Consider the following 18,053-nt stretch of genomic DNA (forward strand, 5'->3'; position numbering starts at 1 on the left):
TTAGTCTTCATTTCCTCGACTCTAGAGCGCAAACATAGCCCCGCCTTCTGTCACTCACTCCGGTGCGGTCTCTGGCAGTGATTTGACGGTGTTAGCTAAAGGTTAGCCAACACAGCTAGCAACTCAAGTGCGGTTTGGAAGTACTTTGGATTGAGGCAAATAAGCAAGGAACGTCGAAAGACTCATGTAAAGTCAGATGCAAGAACATGGTTTTGGGTTTTATAACTGTTCACATGCACAGCAATAGCGATCTTTTCACAAAATTGGACCTGCACAAACGATATATTATATGAAAGCTGAGCCTCCACTGATTCCGACAGTCCAAACCATATCATTCTGTGACTAAAACTCGTAAATAACAATTTAAGAAGAAATTTCCTCTTTTCTTTTAACAACCAAAAATGAAGTTTTACCTTTGTTATTTTTGTCCACAAAGTTGAATCCGATCGCATACAACCACCATAAACAGATAATCCAGTGTCTAGGCCAAATTTACAACTAAACATGGTGTTTACAATCAATGACTAAGAGAAGGTTTCTGAGGAAAAAGGTAACTTGCCTTCAATCAGAACACATGTTCTTCCGCGCAATCTAGTGGCCATATGTGTATTTGCTAGTGTTTGGCTTGGTGTCATTCGATTATATTTAACCTGAACTTTAAATATAGCTGTCAAGTGTCAAAATTGTAAAATATCTATCTGTTTGTGTCTCATAGTACGACAGTGCTACCAACTGATAATGACCAACTGATAATTATTTCAGGTGGAAATGTAATCTTCCACTTATGCTGTGTTCCAGCTTTATTCACTTTAACCAAGTTGTATCCACATTGAATATTTGACTAACACAACAATCTTTCTATCGTCACCAAGATGACATATAATAGGCCCTGCTGATAAACTCTATTTACTTTGGGTATGTTCTTTTCTGAAAAAAAAAACAGTTTTCCCCTGATATTGAAAATGGTATAGAAGATCGATATTTTTCCAGGTATAGTATCGAAGTTAGAAAATCCAGTATCGTGACAACACTACTTTAAACGAGATTGTGACTATTCCTTTAGACCTACAAGAAACGTGAAAGTTAAAAAATACATATCTTTGCTGCTACATTGGACATTTAGCTATGTACATTTGCATGAAATCCAGATAAAAACATGCAGGTCTACATATAACTGGGCGATAGCTTTAATAGGTTGCAACGTTGGCCTGATATCACTTCATGGCACGATGTGACCATTCGGTAGTGAACAAAGAGAAGTTTGTTATTTTTTAAACACTTAGATGTGGAAGCTAACATTCAGCTTCAGCCTGAGCTAGGATGAGTTTTCTGAGCCCCCCAGAACCAGTCCAGGTGTCTGGCAAAAAGAGGCCTGTCCACGATTCTGATTTTAATTTGGGCAAGTGAACATGACATTCGGGCAAGTCGAACATGACCTGTACTTTCCCGAGGGGCAAGTGCTTTTGAAACTTTAGTGTCAACCCCCGCAGGGACATTTTATTAGGCAGGTAAAGATCTATTTATGAGGATTATTATTAGCAGAAGTAGTTTTTGCTAGGTTATTCCACAAGTTGCATCAAGAATATGTTGTGACTTCAAACCAACAAACTTTAACTAACTAGTTAACCACTCTGAGCTGTGGCATTACGCATCAAGATCGTGGCTTGAATGAGGAAAGTAGAAGAAGCTTGACCGATTCCTTTAGAGCTCTTGATCTATACATGCTTGAAGCATTAGAAAATGGTCTATGCTCTACCTAAACTGACACCATCAGGAAGCATTTGCCCATTTACCTAATAATAAAGGTTGACCAGGCCTGCTCAATCATGAGTCCCCATGTAACAGTAGCAGTCTTGGAGCGAAGGCAGGATTATATTTCACTGCCTGTTTTACAGGTATAACTATGCATGTGACAAATAAAGAATCTCTTGATCTCTTGAACAGCATAGCAATGCTGATGGTGTGAAAATACCTAGACAGACTTGGATTATGAATATTAGATACAGTTATCCAATTTGGTAATCAGATACAGACTTTCTTTTAGTATCACTACAGTAATTTGGGCTGATTGGTTTATATTTTTATTGATCTAGGCATTCAAACATGGCACACGCAATTTCAACCCGACATCGGGTCAAAGCCCCCCGATGCTTTATTGTGATTGTGACCTGTTGCTCCCTTCCTGGGCAACTAGCGGTGAGGTTGCAGATTTCAACCAACTGAATACCCCCCCGCCCCCCCGCCTCCCATTGTTAAGACAGCATTAATAATATAAACAGATGGTTTGCTACCTAACAAGAAAAATTAAGTGTCAAATCTGACTAGCCTATACGACATGAAGTTGGTGAGAATCAAGCAAGTCAGGTTGGGTCCCTGCTCAAAAGCAAGTCAGGTTATTGCTCAGGTCCAACAAGTCAGGTCATACGAAAATCTGGTGATCTACCTTCCACATTTAAATCAGTAAAAAGACAGTGGTCATGAAAGGTGGAATTTTCAACAATAGGAAAACTTTACAGCCTAACTGAATCTAACTGATATTTGACATTCTGTGAAGCAAGTCTCAAGTCCTCCAATTTGCAGAGTCATGTAACTCGAGTCCCCCACCTCTGATTTAAATATATATTCCCTTTAAATGGGTTTCACTTCTTGAATATACCAAACAACTTATTTTTGATTTCTTTAGTTCTTAAACAGTACACAAAGGGATTTACAAGAGATGGCCCAAGAATGGCCCCGATCGTTAAACCTTGTTGTTCCTCCAGCGTCAACACCAGGCCGATTCTGGTGAAAACAATACGCATAAACAATGGCAAATAGTAACATACCACCACAATCAGATGACTTAAACATGTACTGAGCACCTTTCTACTCTCATTCTTAGACGACCTCAATACAACAGATATAATACACGCGTAAGATATGCAAATGAAACCAAAGGTGAAAAATAATAAAAAGTACCATACGATGGTGGCCAAATTAAAAAAATGTTTAGGATCATGACAAGAGGTTCGGATAATGGCGGGGTAATCACAGAAAGAGTAGCGTAACCGGGTAAAACAGTAAGGAATTGGTATCAAAAGCACAGGCATAAGAGTGACAAAGATGCAGGAAGCGACCCAAAGGAAAAATGTTATGGCTATGGTAAGAGCATTTGTTAGTATGCTATGATACCTTAGTGGAAAAGAGATGGCAATCAAGCGATCGAAAGCCATAACAGCTAAAGCAAACATCTCCATCGCTTCAGCTACCTGAAAGCTGAACATTTGAGTCAAACATGCCGCAAAGGAAATCGTATTCGCACCAGCCAATAATACACCAATCATAGTTGGGCATGAACTTGAACTAATCAGTATATCAACAACAGCCAAATTGCAAATCAGAAGATACATTGGTTTGTGTAGTTTCTTGTCTAAAATGATAAAGACTATGTTAAGTGTATTAGCTACAATTATTAAAACATAAACAACTAACATCACAAAACCTATTTCCATTTGTCTTTCAACCTTTTCAAAACCTGCGATAACAAATTTAATTATTTGAATTGAGCCATTATGCAAGTTCATTTTTTTACTTGACTCAATTGATTCACTGACAATCTATGAATGTTAAAAGTAAATCACAAAGCCAAAATCAATCTATTGCATCACCTGTCAATACTTATTGTAGAGCATACAATCTTAAACAGATCATAACTGTACAAGTAATCTGATATAAATAATGAACAAGCACACAAGCAATTGAAGCAGTAACTACATTTTGGTCCATCACCTTAATTATTGCAAAAAAAAAAGAGTTATATTTTAGAACAAGGTTTTGCTTGGACCTTTTAAGTCAGAGGATTGTTTAATATTCATGAACTGGACACAATGACAGAGCCAACATCCAATCAAATCCAAATAAGGCTGGATTAAACATAAGCATGAGCATCAAAGGGACTATCTTCTATTAGGCAGGTAACAATCTATTTATGAGGATTATTATTAGCAAAAATAGTTTTTTCTATGTTATTCCACAAATTGCATTAAGAATATGCTGCAACTTCAAACCAGCAAACTTTGCCTAACTACCTAACCACCCTGAGCAGTGGCATTACGCATCAAGATCCTGGCTTGAATGAGGAAAAATTAGAAGCTTGACCCATTCCGTTAGAGCTTTTGATCTATACGTGCTTGAAGCATTAGAAAATGGTCTCTCTCTCTCTACCTAAACCGACACCATCAGGAAGCATTTGCCCATTTACCTAATAATAGTGGTTTACCAGGCCTGCTCAATCATGAGTCCCCATGCAACAGTAGCACAGTCTTGGAGTGAAGGCAGGATTATATTTCACTGCCTGTTTTACAGGTATATGCATGTGACAAATAAAGAATCTCTTGATCTCTTGAACAGTAAAGCAATGCTGATGGTGTGAAAATACCTAGACAGACATGGATTATGAATATAAGATAGTTATCCAATTTGAAAATCAGATACAAACTTTCTTTTAGTACCACTACAGTAATTTGGGTTGAGTGGTTTTTATTTTTATTGTTCTGGGCATTCAAACAGGTTGCAGATTTCAACCAACTGAATACTGCCCCCCCCCCTGCCTCCCATCGTTAAGACATCATTAACAATATAAACAGACGGTTTGCTACCTAAAAAGAACAATGAAGGGTCAAAGCTGACTAGCCTATACGACATGAAGTTGTTGAGAATCAAGCAAGTCAGGTTGGGTCCCTGATCGAAAGTCAGGTTATTGCTCAGGTCCAACAAGTCAGGTCATACGAAATTCTGATGATCTACCTTCCACATTAAAATCAGTTAAAAGACAGTGTTCATGAAAGGTTGAGTTTTATTTTCAACATTAGGAAAACTTTACAGCTTGCTAGTATTTCATAAATCTAACTGATATTTGACATTCTGTGAAGCAAGTCTCAAGTCCTCCAATTTGCAAAGTCATGTTACTCGAATCCCCCACCTCTGATTTAAATATATATTCCCTTTAAATGGGTTTCACTTTCTTGAATATACCATACAACTTATTTTTGATTTCTTTAGTTCTTAAACAGTACACAAAGGGATTTACAAGAGATGGACCAAGAATGGCCCCAATCATTAAACCTTGTCGTTCCTCCAGTGTCAACACCAGGCCGATTCTGGTGAAAACAACACGCACAAACAATGGTACGTAGTAACACGCCACTACAATCAGATGACTTAAACATGTACTGAGCACCTTTCTACTCTCATTCTTAGACGACATCAAAACAACAGATAAAATCCAAGCGTAAGATATGCAAATGAAACCAAAGGTGAAAAATAATAAAAAGAACCATACAATGGTAGCCAAATTAAAATAATATGAAGGATCATGACAAGAGGTTCGGACAATGGCAGGGTAATCACAGAAAGAGTAGCGTAACCGGTTAAAACAGTACGGCATTGGTATCAAAAGCACAGGCATAAGAGTGACAAAGGCGCAGGCAGCGACCCAAAGGAAATATGTTATGGCTATGGTACGAACATTTGTTAGTATGCTATGATACCTCAATGGAAAAGAGATGGCAATCAAGCGATCGAAAGCCATAACAGCTAAAGCAAACATCTCCATCGCTTCAGCTACGTGAAAGCTGAACATTTGAATCAAACATGCCGCATAGGATATTGTATTCACACCAGCCAATAACACACCAATCATAGTTGGGCATGAACTTGAACTATACAGTATATCAACAACAGCCAAATTGCAAATCAGAAGATACATTGGTTTGTGTAGATTCTTATCTAAAATTATAAAGACTATGTTGAGTGTATTAGCTAAAATTAGTAAAACATAAACAACTAACATCACAACACCTACTTCCATTTGTCTTTCAACCTTTTCAAAACCTCCGATAACAAATTCTGTTATTTTAATTGAGCCATTTTGTGAGTTTGAGTTCATTTCTTCACATTGACAATGTATGAATGTTAAAATTAATTCACAAAGCCCAAAGCAATTTATTGTATCACCTATCAATATTTACCTTAGAGCATCCATTCATGAAATAGATAATTACCGCACAATAATCAGATTTGAATAATGAACAAGCAGTAACTCAATTTATGTCTCTCAGCTCAGTTGTGGCAATGAGTTATGCATTGACCTTTTAAGTCAGAGGGTTGTTTAATATTCATGAATCACAAAGACAACTTCCAATCAAATCCAAATGAGGCTGGATTAAACCTTATCATGAGAATCACAGGGACATTTTATTATTAACAATAGAGTATAAGGTAGGTACAAATCTATATATATATAAGGATTATTATTAGCAGAGGTTTTTTGTTCTAGGTTATTCCACAAATTGCATCAAGAACATGTGACTTTAAACCAGCAAACTTTGCCTGACTAGTTAACCACACTGAGCTGTGGCATTACGCATCGAGATCATTGCATACACTGTATATAGTTTAATGATTTTAATCTAATTATTTTCATTATAGTCTGCATTTTATAATGTTACGCGCCAGTTTGTTTTACTGTACTTTGTATTGTTTTAGGCTATTATTATTTATGCCTTTCATGGCCTATAGACCTAAATTATTTTTGTTCAAGTCGGACCTTTAAAATGAAATGTTTAATTGTTCTGTCCTCCACCTGCCAACATTTTAATAAAAAAACAGCAGGCTATAAATTGATAAAGTATCTGGTGTGCACGAAAAAGTATCTGGTGCGCACGAGAAAGTATCTGGTGATGACCACGAGAAAGTATCTCGTGCGCACGAGAAAGTATCAAACGCATATCAGTGTCTCGTGTGGACAACATATTTTCTCGTGCGCACAAGATACTTTCTCGTGCTCACGAGATACTTTCTCGTGCTCACGAGATACTTTCTCGTGTGCACCAGATGCTTTCTCGTGCGCAGCAGATACAGTTAAAATTTTTTTTTACCCCATGTCCCTTTACAGGTTCCGTAAAATCTACATGCCTTGATGATATTATTCTTTATATAGCCTCCCTATCAATTCTTTTAAGTGCAATAAACACGGATAATATCCGACCGCATTTTTTCCAATTTGACCGTTAAAATGAAACCTTCCAGGTCACATGACCGGCACCAATTTTTTCTTCTAGCGGAAACACTGATGGACCCATGGAAACAGTTGGTAGGGGAGAGTGGGGTAATTTGTGCCAAGGGGCAAGTAGTGTCACCCCGGTTTGCTAGAAAACCATAGAAGAAGTTGGTCATGTGACCACATATTTTTGAAGGGGCATCCATTTCACTCATCCTGCAAAGAAGGGAGACACATGGCTTGAGAGGTAAGCACATTTAAGTTCAAAAAACAAAAACCAAAAGTACAATTTCTATGATTATGGTTTTTTGATTGTTGTGTTTGAACAATTATATACAACTTTGAAAACAGTTCACACATGTTTTAGAGCTTTAGTAAGCTACAGCATGAGTCCATAGTTAGCATGATGCTTGCTCAAAACAGCTGGGGGATGCATTTTTTTTCGAAATGGTGGGTCTGGGGTAATTTGTGCCAAAGGGCCTGGGTTAAGTTGTGGTAAGTTAAGTTGGGGTAAGTTGTGCCAGTGGCACAACTTACCCCAACTTATGATTTTTCTACTATATATTACTTTATTGTATTTTATTGTTATTGTATTCTTACATTTGATCACTAAAACTATGTGATATTCTTAGACCATCATGCCACGCAAATACAAATGGAACACAGACAGGGTTTCAACTCCTCTTGAGGAGTTGGAAAGAGCAGTGAAAGAGGTGCAAGAGGGGAAGACCATACGTCAGGTTGGAAAGGAGATGAAGATCTGCAGGATGACCATTAAAAGATGTGTGATGAATCTGCTCACTTGGGTTATGTGTCTCCAGAAGTCATTATTCCCTTGCCAAAAGCCCCAGAAAGAAAGAACAGAATTGTAAAAAGAAAGTGAAAACTAGAATCATGACCGACACAACTGAGAAGATGGAGTTGGAGAAGACTCACAAAGAAAAAGAAGATAAAAAGGCTGAACAGGAAAATAAAAAGAATGAAAGAGAGAAGAAAAGAACCAAGAAGAAAACAACGTGTACAGTAACTCAGAAGAAAACTCCACCACCAATGATGAGGCAGAAGATGGCCTGGAGAAGACGCACAGCAGAGAAAAGAAACAGGCTGAAAAGAAGAAAAGGAGTGGAAATAAGAAGGGGGGCCTGAAAGGGTCAAAACCAACCAAACCCAAAAAGAAAGTGCTCTCCAGTAGCTCAGAAGAGAGTGACTTTCCGATTCCACTTAGTGATGCCACTGATTATGAGAGTTCAGAAGTCCAGAGTGTTTGAAGATGATGGTGACAAGGATCTGTCTGCTAGTGACTTTGTCATTGTGAAGTTTGCAGGTAAAAAATCCAAATCCTATAACTATGTTGGATTGGTGGAGAATGTTGAAGGTGACGAGATCAGTGCAAAGTTTCTGAAGCAAAGTTGTAAGAGGTCTGCTGATGGAAAGCCCATCTTCACATTTAGAGAGAATGATGAAGGAGTCATCCCTAGAGGTGATGTGCTCAAGAAACGAACCACACCACAAAAACTTGGTGGTACATCCAGAAGGGAGCATAAATTTACATTCCCCTGCAGCATTGACACGTGGGATGTTCAGTAGTAGGCCGAATCTGGGAAGAGATTCAGATGCAGATGATTAAGTGCTCATTTTGGAATTTTGATTTTGTTCTGAGTAGCCTATGTATTCATGTGGCGCTAGGCCTTTTTTAAGCAAATTGGCCTTTGGTGTCGTAAACTGTCTTTATGTAAACCACCCACACCACAAAACTTGGTGGTACAGCAAGAAAGGAGCAAAAGTTAATATTTCCCTGCTGCATTGACAAGTAGGATGTTAAGTTGTAAGCCCAGTAGGCTGGATCTGAGAAGTGTAAGACTCAATTAGGTGTTCATGTGACGGTATAGGCCTTGTTATAGAAAAGTTGCCTTTGATGTTGTTAAAACTTTAACTAAAAGTTAAACTAGTAATTTGTATTGAATTTGTCTTGCTTTTATATAGAATTATCATTTGTGATATTAAAATGATCAGTTTTACTTCAATTATCAATGGCACAATTTACCCGACTGTATTCTCACAGCTTTAGAAAAAAAATGGTTTTGTGGCACAACTTGCCCCCATATTTACATTTACATTTAGGGCATTTAGCAGACGCTTTTATCCAAAGCAACTTACAATAAGTGCATTTGTTACAATAAGTACATTTGTCATAAGAAGTGAAACAATATATCGCTGTCGGTACAGTAAAGATGTTCATAGAACCAAGTGCAAGTATTACAATCGCTAGGCTAACCCATTCCCTGTGTAAAGCAATGATAGCAGCTACTGTAGATGCTACACAATTAAGTACCTTGAATAAGTGCAATGTACAAGTTTCTCAAATAGTTTGTTTAAGATCCAAAGTAATTGTTCCCAGGGATGCACAACATTCTAAACTATATGTAGATATCTTAGTTGGAGGCATTACTGTTATCCCCTTGCTTTAAGGGCACTTTAAGTAAAAATTGGAACTACTTACCCAACTTTCCCCTATAGATGAGAATCACAACAAAATGTGACACTGAATTTGAAACTGCACATTGTAATTTCTGCATCTATTATCAAAATATGCATCAGTAATACATTGAAAAAAAAATGTGAAAATCACATTGGCATGTTTATTTACGGTGTGTGCCCCTAAAATTTCAGGCTGTGCCCCTAAAATTTTCAGTTAGGGGCCACAGTGCTCCTAGTGAAAAATGTAGTCTTGAGCCCTGACTCTGAGCTGTGGCGTTATGATGCTTGAAGCATTCGAAAATGGTCTCTCTCTACCTGAACGGACACCATGAGAAGGCATTCGCCCATTTACCCAATAATAGATGTTGACCAGTAATGCTCAAACATAAATCCGTATGCAACACTACAGCAATGCAGATGGTGTGTAAATACCTAGACAGACTTGGATTATGAATATTAGATAGTTATCCAATTTGGTAATCAGATACAAATGTGGACAAAATACATTCCCATCTCCACTCATAGGACATCTCCGAGTCACTTTCTTTGAGCATCCCTACAGTAATTTGGGTAGAGTTGTGTATATTTTTGATCGTTGATCTGGGCATTCAAACATGGCATATGTAATTTCGACCCGACATCTGGCCGGTCAGATCAAAGCCCTCCTATGCTTTACTGTAATGGTGACCTGTGGCTCCCTTCCTGGTCTTCAGACGCTGACCCATGGGGACAGTAATGGCAGGGAGATGTCTCTGTCACTGCTCTGCAACCAGGAGATGTTCCAGAGGTAGGGAATAACATATGGAGGATTGGTTGTCCCGGTCTTAAGATGCCAGTGGTGCTGCCACAGGCAAGTTGGTATATATATTAGATATAATGGTAAAAGATTACTTCTTCTAAAGGTATTCTGAAACTCAATTAAAATACATTTCAGTTCCCGGATGTGATGTAATCTGTTATGGTTATAATCAATCAGAAGCCTAGCTGTTATGGGCTAGCTTCAGGAGAATGAACTGGCCAGGGCTTATCTACATGTCAAAAAAAAGATATCCCTCATAAAACCAATGTTTAATGAAATAATAAGCAGCAATATCAGTGTTTCCCCTATAATTTTTTTCATGTCTGATTGGTAAGCGGCGAACAACCTCAACGGAAGTACTACCCTGGATTGGCATATTAGCGCGGTAGGCTTCGGTCAAATTGCCACAATTTATATATATATATATATATATATCGCCTGCAATTTATATGTGCGTTCAAATGTACGTTCACTTGGTACTTCAAGACTTAAAACAAAGTGATCAGAAGGAGAGGATGACTAAATAAGTGCATTTATTATTGGCTAAAAATAACTATTAACTTTGCAAAACATAGCACATCATGAACACAGTAAAGCTGTCTTCCTCTATAATCCCATTTGAATTTCAATCGTATATCATTTTCAAAATTCAAATAATATTTATATTGTTAACGCTCAGAATTAGCCTATTATAAATACTTACTATGAACCTATACTGTATACACAGGGTAATGCATTGCCAATGCCAATATTAAACGTTCTGCCCACTAGAGTGAATTCTAACAATAAACATTACTTTCATGCCAAGTAAATAATAGGCACCAAAGTAGGGCTGGGCGATATGGCTGAAAACTGTATCACGATATAAGTGTTTCACATCGGTCGATATCGATAATTATCGATAATTTGTATGACCTATTTAAAATAAGGACCAGGAGAAAAATATACTAAATTAAAAAATATTTATTTTAATCTTAACCTTACTCTGGTTGTAGGCAGACAATGGAAATTAATGTCAACAACACAGCCATGGAAAACACTCAAATAAATACCATCACAATGAAAACTTAACAATTATCAATAATAAAGTGCTTAACAAAAATAAAGTGTTACAAAAACATGTGAAAAGTGTAAAATGTAAACATATAGAAACCTGAGACCCGAGAAGAACTATCTACATATATATTTTTGAATGCAAGTTTAGTGCAAAAAAGTTCACCCTCTGGTGAATAACTTTTCTTTTTTTAGATATATGCAGTGTTAAGTAAACATAGAAGAAATTCAAGTATAACTGAGGTAGACTTAACCTTTACATCTGTAACATCTGAACTATTCAAGTATATTTCACTCAAGGTTTTGTGCTAGGAACACCAGCTGGTTGACCTTCTCTGGTTTTAAAGCTGCCCTGGTGCATGTAACAATATTACCCCCAGTACTAAAAATTCTTTCTGAGGGGCTACGGGTGGCTGGGATGCATAAGTACTTTCTTGCCAGCTGACACAATCTTGGGAAGTTGTGTCCATCGAGCCACCACCAGTCCAGGGGTTCAGACTCACTGTCTGCATCAGGGCACATCAGGTACCTTTCTAGCTCACTCTCCACTTTTTGTTCTTCAGTGAGAGGCAAGTCATCTTCGACTTGACTCTGCGTTTTGAAGAAGCTCCCCAATGACTTGCGTTGCTTCTTCACGCCCAGTGGTAGAGGTGGTTCAGTGGCAGCCGCAGCTCCACCTTCTGCACCTTGGTCTGCTGCTCCCTCAGAAGCCCCTGCCTGTGACTGGCCTTCATTCACTCCCTCAGACACTGCTCTCATTTGAATGGCCCTTACCTTCTCTGGTCTAATGTATTGGACTTTAAACCTGGGGTCCATCAAGGTAGCCATGTCAAGGAGATCGTCTGTGTCAGGGCCAGCATACTTCTCATCAAGATAGGTCATTGTTTTTGTTTTAATCTCTTTTGTGAGTGTCTTCCTCATTTACTTTAAGCAAATTGTTCAATTTTTATATCAATGTCCTGCCACGTTGGGATCAGGTGCCTGTTGTTTTTATCAGCAGACAGAACGTCAATGATGGCCTTTTGTTGCTCTAGGACCCTTGCCACCATCTTTTGCCTCGAGACCCACCTGGTTAGTGACTCTGTGATCAGCTGTTGTGTGGGAAGATTGAGACATTGCTGTGCTTTGGAGAGCGCACTCTTTTTCTTCCATGAGTAAGAAAGGGCAGAGATCGCTTTCTTGCTAACACCTACAGCCCTGTCCACTCTTTTGTCCTATCCTGCGGCACCTGCAGAAAAACAATCACAGCGTAAATTACAGATAATAGATGAGGTTGACTCAGTCAGTAAGTCAGTGTTGTCAAGGCTGCTTCCATGGATAATAATAATAAAAACTATCAATAATATAATAATAATTATATCATCTTAATAATAATTATATCATCTTAATGTATTGGCTAATAAAATCAATACATGAACCAACATGGATGAGTACCATCAAAATGACAATGCTACTCACCAATAGCAGAGTGCAAACGATGGCCAAAACACTGTAGCCGGGTCCAGTCGTTCAGTGAAGTTGCCTTCACTACATTTGCCCCACTGTCTGTGGTGATGCACACCATTTTGTCTTCAATTAGAGACCAGGTCAACAGTGCCTTCTTCAAGCCTTCTGCTATATTTTCTCCTGTGTGATCGTCAGGGAAATATGCTGTTTCGAGGCATCGGGTTTTCAGATTCCATTCGTGGTCTATGAAATGAATGGTCAAGCTAATGTATGGCTCTGAAGTACGGCTTGACCACAGGTCAGAAGTTTTGGCAAAGTACCTGGCTGACAGGATTTCTTGTTGCACAGATTCTTTACACATCAGATAAAGTTTGGGAATGGCAGTCTTAGAAAAGTTATTTCGCCCTGGAATCACATAGCGTGGGTCAAGTACATGAAGGAGATTTTTATAACCGGTCTTCTCAACGGTACTGAGCGGAAGCATATCCTTAGCTATGTGATATGCCACTGCCTGGGTTATGTCTTTGTAGCGTTTGGATGCTTTGTCATAAGGCACTGATGCCGAGTACCTCTCCATGGTGGTCTGCAGCTGCTTTTGCGGTGTTGCATTTGCAGATGTTGTTGGCCGTTTTTTGATACGGCTGTGCTCCAAAGGGTGAGAGCGGCTAAGTTGGTAAAATAAGTTTGTTGTATTTCCAGTCTTGGTGGGGACTACGGTCTTGCATAATTTACAGACAACATTAGTCTGACTACGGTCTGACTTGTGAAATCCAAAGAACTGCCATACTGGCGAGCTGACATTTCCATTTTTATCGACAATTTCCTCGCTCGTTGTGGTACTCATCTTTCACATCTCACAGCACGCTGTTTCTGTGAACACGAGACAACGAGATGCCGCAACCAAACTTGATACTGTTACATGATTGGCTATTAGCGTGTGACTCCATATGTTGCTAGGTACCAGAGGACGAGTGCCTTTGTTTGTGCAACCAACCTTGCTTCGCAACCTCTGGTTCAAAGCGGAGCTAGAACTAGACTTTTTGCTCCGGTTTCTTACAACAAGGACTAAAAATAATATCGGAATGTTCTATCGAGCACATTTTCTATTGATATTGATTACGTGTCTATCGCGATACATATCGTTATCGTTTTTATCACCCAGCCCTACACCAAAGGATATCATATTACCGTCAAAAGTGTTAATCTAATTAGCCGGGAAGTCAGTGGTGATAGAGAGCACTGACTCAATACTTGCGTTGTAAGTTCTTTTTACATCGAATGTTTGTTGCAACTTTTTTCACAAAACAATTAAATGACAATTGTTGAGTGAAATGGACTTTACACATACAATGCGAGAAAAGCATATGCAGATGAAACCAAAGGTGAAAAATAATAGAAAGAAACATGGTGGCCAAATTAAAATAATATGAAGGATCATGACAATAGGTTAGAACAATGGCGGGGTAATCACAGACACAACGCAAGAAAAGCATTTCGTTTTCACATTCAGGTAGGCCAAGGGGAGAATGGCTAGATTAGCTTTTGTTTGCATTAATTTTAAAACAGTAATGAATTGGTATCAAAAGCATAGGCATAAACCTACAGGGCATGCAGAAATTCTATGTAAATATTTGTATTTATTGTTTATGAAAATGTTTGAAGGGCTTGTATATATCGAGACGTCACATTGAATCTTGATTTTGGAAGCATAGGAATGTTATTGGTAGAACTGGTGTTTTGGTAATGGTTTAGCATTTAATCTAGAAATTATTTGACATTATGAGGGAGATATTTACGTTTATTTAAGAATTACTACAACCCTCTCGAGGCAACTCAGAATGGCAGAGTATATATATATATATATATATATATATATATATATATGTATATATATATAATATTCTGAAACTGAATTAAAATACATTTCAAGCCACAAGCGTTGTATTATTAAAGTTAATAGGAATTACAATAGCATTTTTGTCTCCATGTTGTCCTTTTTCTACTCGTAATATTCACATTTGAGTTATCTAACAAGGGACAAATAAAATAAATGGATAAAGTGGTATGACTTGCATCCCAGCACTTGTTTATGATGCATACAATTTTTTCTGAAGGTTAATGAAAGTGATTTCTTCACTTGCAGTATTCACAACAAAAGTGCATTGTGCTTGAAATAAACAACACAGGTAATGAGCTCCCAGTAGAATCTAATTAGTTTCCAACAATGGTCCCATGTGTGTCATTAAACGGTTGCATGTTGACATGCAAGTGTGTCTGTGTGTGTGTGTGTGTGTGTGTGTGTGTGTGTATGTGTGTGTGTGTGTGTGTGTGTGTGTATGTGTGTGTGTGTGTGTGTGTGTTTGTGGGTATGTGTACAGGTTTGCATTTGAGGATTGCTAGGAGACGTTCACATAACAAAATACCTGGGTAAGTTAGTAACATAATGCAGTGTTCCATCAGTTATGTGATAACAAAACTTTCACTACACAAAAATATTGCCTGTAACTGTGACATTTGATGATAATGGCAAATCCTAAGTAGTTTGTGAAAGTGCTTTAAAGAGGAGTCAATACTTTGTAATTACTTTCCCCATCACCACATATATATTTATGTCACTACTATTACTACCATTTCTTCTGCCACTTCTATAATAACTAATGCTATTACTGCTGCCCCTATTACTGCTTTTACTACTGCAACTGTAACTACTGCTACAATAACTAGTTACTCTACTACTACTGCTACTACAACTATGACCCATAATAAACATTACAATACTCGTACTATAAATATGATCCAATCAAGCTCATTTCTGACAGAGGTTTGACAATTATGTCACATATTATTTTAATCGTATACAAATTAAAATAACTATATGACTCAGTGTAACTCATATTGATGTTATAAATACATGAATACCATAATATATTAATGGAACAACATTTCTTAGTTAAGTCATTGTTGCTCATAGGCATCCACATTCCTGGGGCCTGCATTACCATTTAACCCCTTAGGATTTATAACTTGCCCCTTGAAATATGAATCAATGTCCCATTAGGGGGTTTTCCCATCACTAGAGATGTTTGAGTACTTAGGGACTTCACTAATAATTAAATTAACTCGGGATACACACAGGTCTAATGGTGGTTATTACAGAGCTGTTAGGTTGCCAGAGCATAAGTGTTCTGGCAACCTAACAACAAACACAGCGTCCTTGATACTTTGCAACTGACAGGGAGCTACATAGGCAATATATTATATATCTATATCAGCCTTGTTGTTGATATTATCGTTAGCATGACGATGTTACTGAAAATGATCTCAAAGTATTGGTTTCAGTTGGGTACCATTTATTTTACCAGTTGCTCTGCCCAAATGTATATTGTGCACTTCTTTTTAGTGTATAATAGGATTACAGTAATCTCTGAGGGCCCTAAATATGGCAGAGCATTGCCAACAAAAACTTTCCGAATCGATGAGAGTAGGAAACGCTTTGTGTTTAGAGCAGTTTGTCAGTTCCGGGCTACTTAAGAAACATAATGGTGCAGCATGGCGGGCTCCGTGAGCATACGTATATGTGGCTATGTAATTTGATTAACATTTGATCATCAATGATAATTTATTTAAATTTCCAAGGCATTGTGATATTGTCTAGAGCTGCTTGTAGAAATAACAGACTAGAGACAAAAGAATTATGTCGAAACATAACAGCAACAATAGCAGCTAAAACAATTCTTACAAATGTAAGGGAAATAGAAGTAGTGACCCCTCTATTTCTTTGTGTCTGTCTAGATACTAGCAGTTTCATAACCCTGCTCCCCTGACCTCTGGTGAACTCTGCACCTATATTTAGTAACACCTTGTCCATCTTTCACTCCAAACGGTCGTCCAAGCAGGTATATGTAAATTATATTGTGTTCTATATGTATATTTATTTTTTTATTATTTTACTAGATTGGGAAGGGATTTTGTTGTAAGACAGAACATCTGAAAGGGAACATCCCTGTATCCCACATTCCCATCTGGATGGAGGCTGAATTAAGGTCATCTTATCAAATCAGGGGATCTTACAAAGTTCCCTGCCATTAACCCATGTCAGGAAGTATTGAAGGACAATTCCGGTATTTAGCACATTGAGCTCCATTTCTAGGTTGTCTAGGATGAAATAGAGTGGTTGACACGGAAATGTTGACTATTTGTCCTTTCTCGGGTATTTGGCTCATTTCGAAGCGTCCCTGCCTACTTCAGAATGGCTGGCTACAGGCATTCACAAACCTGTCCTTAAAACAACCCTAAACTTTAGTTTTCAGAAATGTGCAAATCACCGAGTGGTAAGTGGTGTTCGTTGATGTTCCAAATAAAGTATTGTAGCGAAATACAGTTTCTGTCGTGCTTTATTTGGCATTTTGTAAATCCATTGATTTCTGTTGGAATACTCATTGCTCATTGACCGGAAACAGAAAGGGGGGCTGGTTGTAGTCTTTTCAATTGGTTCTAGCCCTACTGTTGAGACAGAGGACTGAGTGAAAAGACTACAACCAAATGTAAACAACCATACTGTCCTTTTCCTGTTCCGGTCCAGTTTCCGTTTCAATGGGATTTACAAAATGGCAAATAAAGCACGACAGAAACTGTATTTCGCTACGATACTTGATTTGGAACATCATTGAACACCACTAACCACCCGGTAGGTTGCTCATTTCTGAAAACAAACGTAATGCCCGACAGAATGCCCGTAGCCAGCCATTCTGAAGCAGACAGGGGTGATTCAAAATGAGCCAAATACATAAATAGTCCAAATTTCTGTGTCAACAACCAAAAGGGGGCTCAGTGTGCTAAATACCGGAATTGTATTTTAACAATGGTCCCCATAACCATCACAACACTCTCTATACACTCTGTAGCAGGTTAGCAATCCTCCTCAGAGTCAGGCGGATGATGTCAAACCACATGATTGCGCATATGCTCCAAGGGGAGGAACTTTATCCACTAAAGGTTCTCTCACCTAACAAGCAAATCCTCTGGGATAATGCTGAAAATGATATATTAATGTCCACTGTATTTCAGCCAGATCTTCCATCCAGACCATGCATCTCACTCCTGGGTCTTCAGTATTATGCAATACTAAAGAGTGAGATGAGCATTCTGAATCTTCTAATTGACTTAATTGTTGTTCAAGGTTCCCTTTTGACCGTTTTTTCCAGCATTACATTTTTTTACTATCCTATTAATATTATA

General features: G+C 38.1%; 1 protein-coding gene across 1 annotated transcript; it reads right to left on the minus strand.

Moving 5' to 3' along the window:
* Nucleotides 1-4,984: 4,984 nt before the first annotated feature.
* On the minus strand, nucleotides 4,985-5,830 carry LOC307073237 (olfactory receptor 4D2-like; the record flags this gene model as incomplete). The annotated part of the gene is made up of 1 exon (XM_079732941.1): nucleotides 4,985-5,830. One exon carries the CDS (start codon nucleotides 5,828-5,830, stop codon nucleotides 4,985-4,987), a length of 846 nt encoding a protein of 281 aa, XP_079589067.1.
* Nucleotides 5,831-18,053: the final 12,223 nt, after the last annotated feature.

The sequence above is a fragment of the Pollachius pollachius genome (genome assembly GCF_949987615.1).
Source record: "Pollachius pollachius genome assembly, chromosome: 3".
NCBI classification, from domain to species: domain Eukaryota; kingdom Metazoa; phylum Chordata; class Actinopteri; order Gadiformes; family Gadidae; genus Pollachius; species Pollachius pollachius.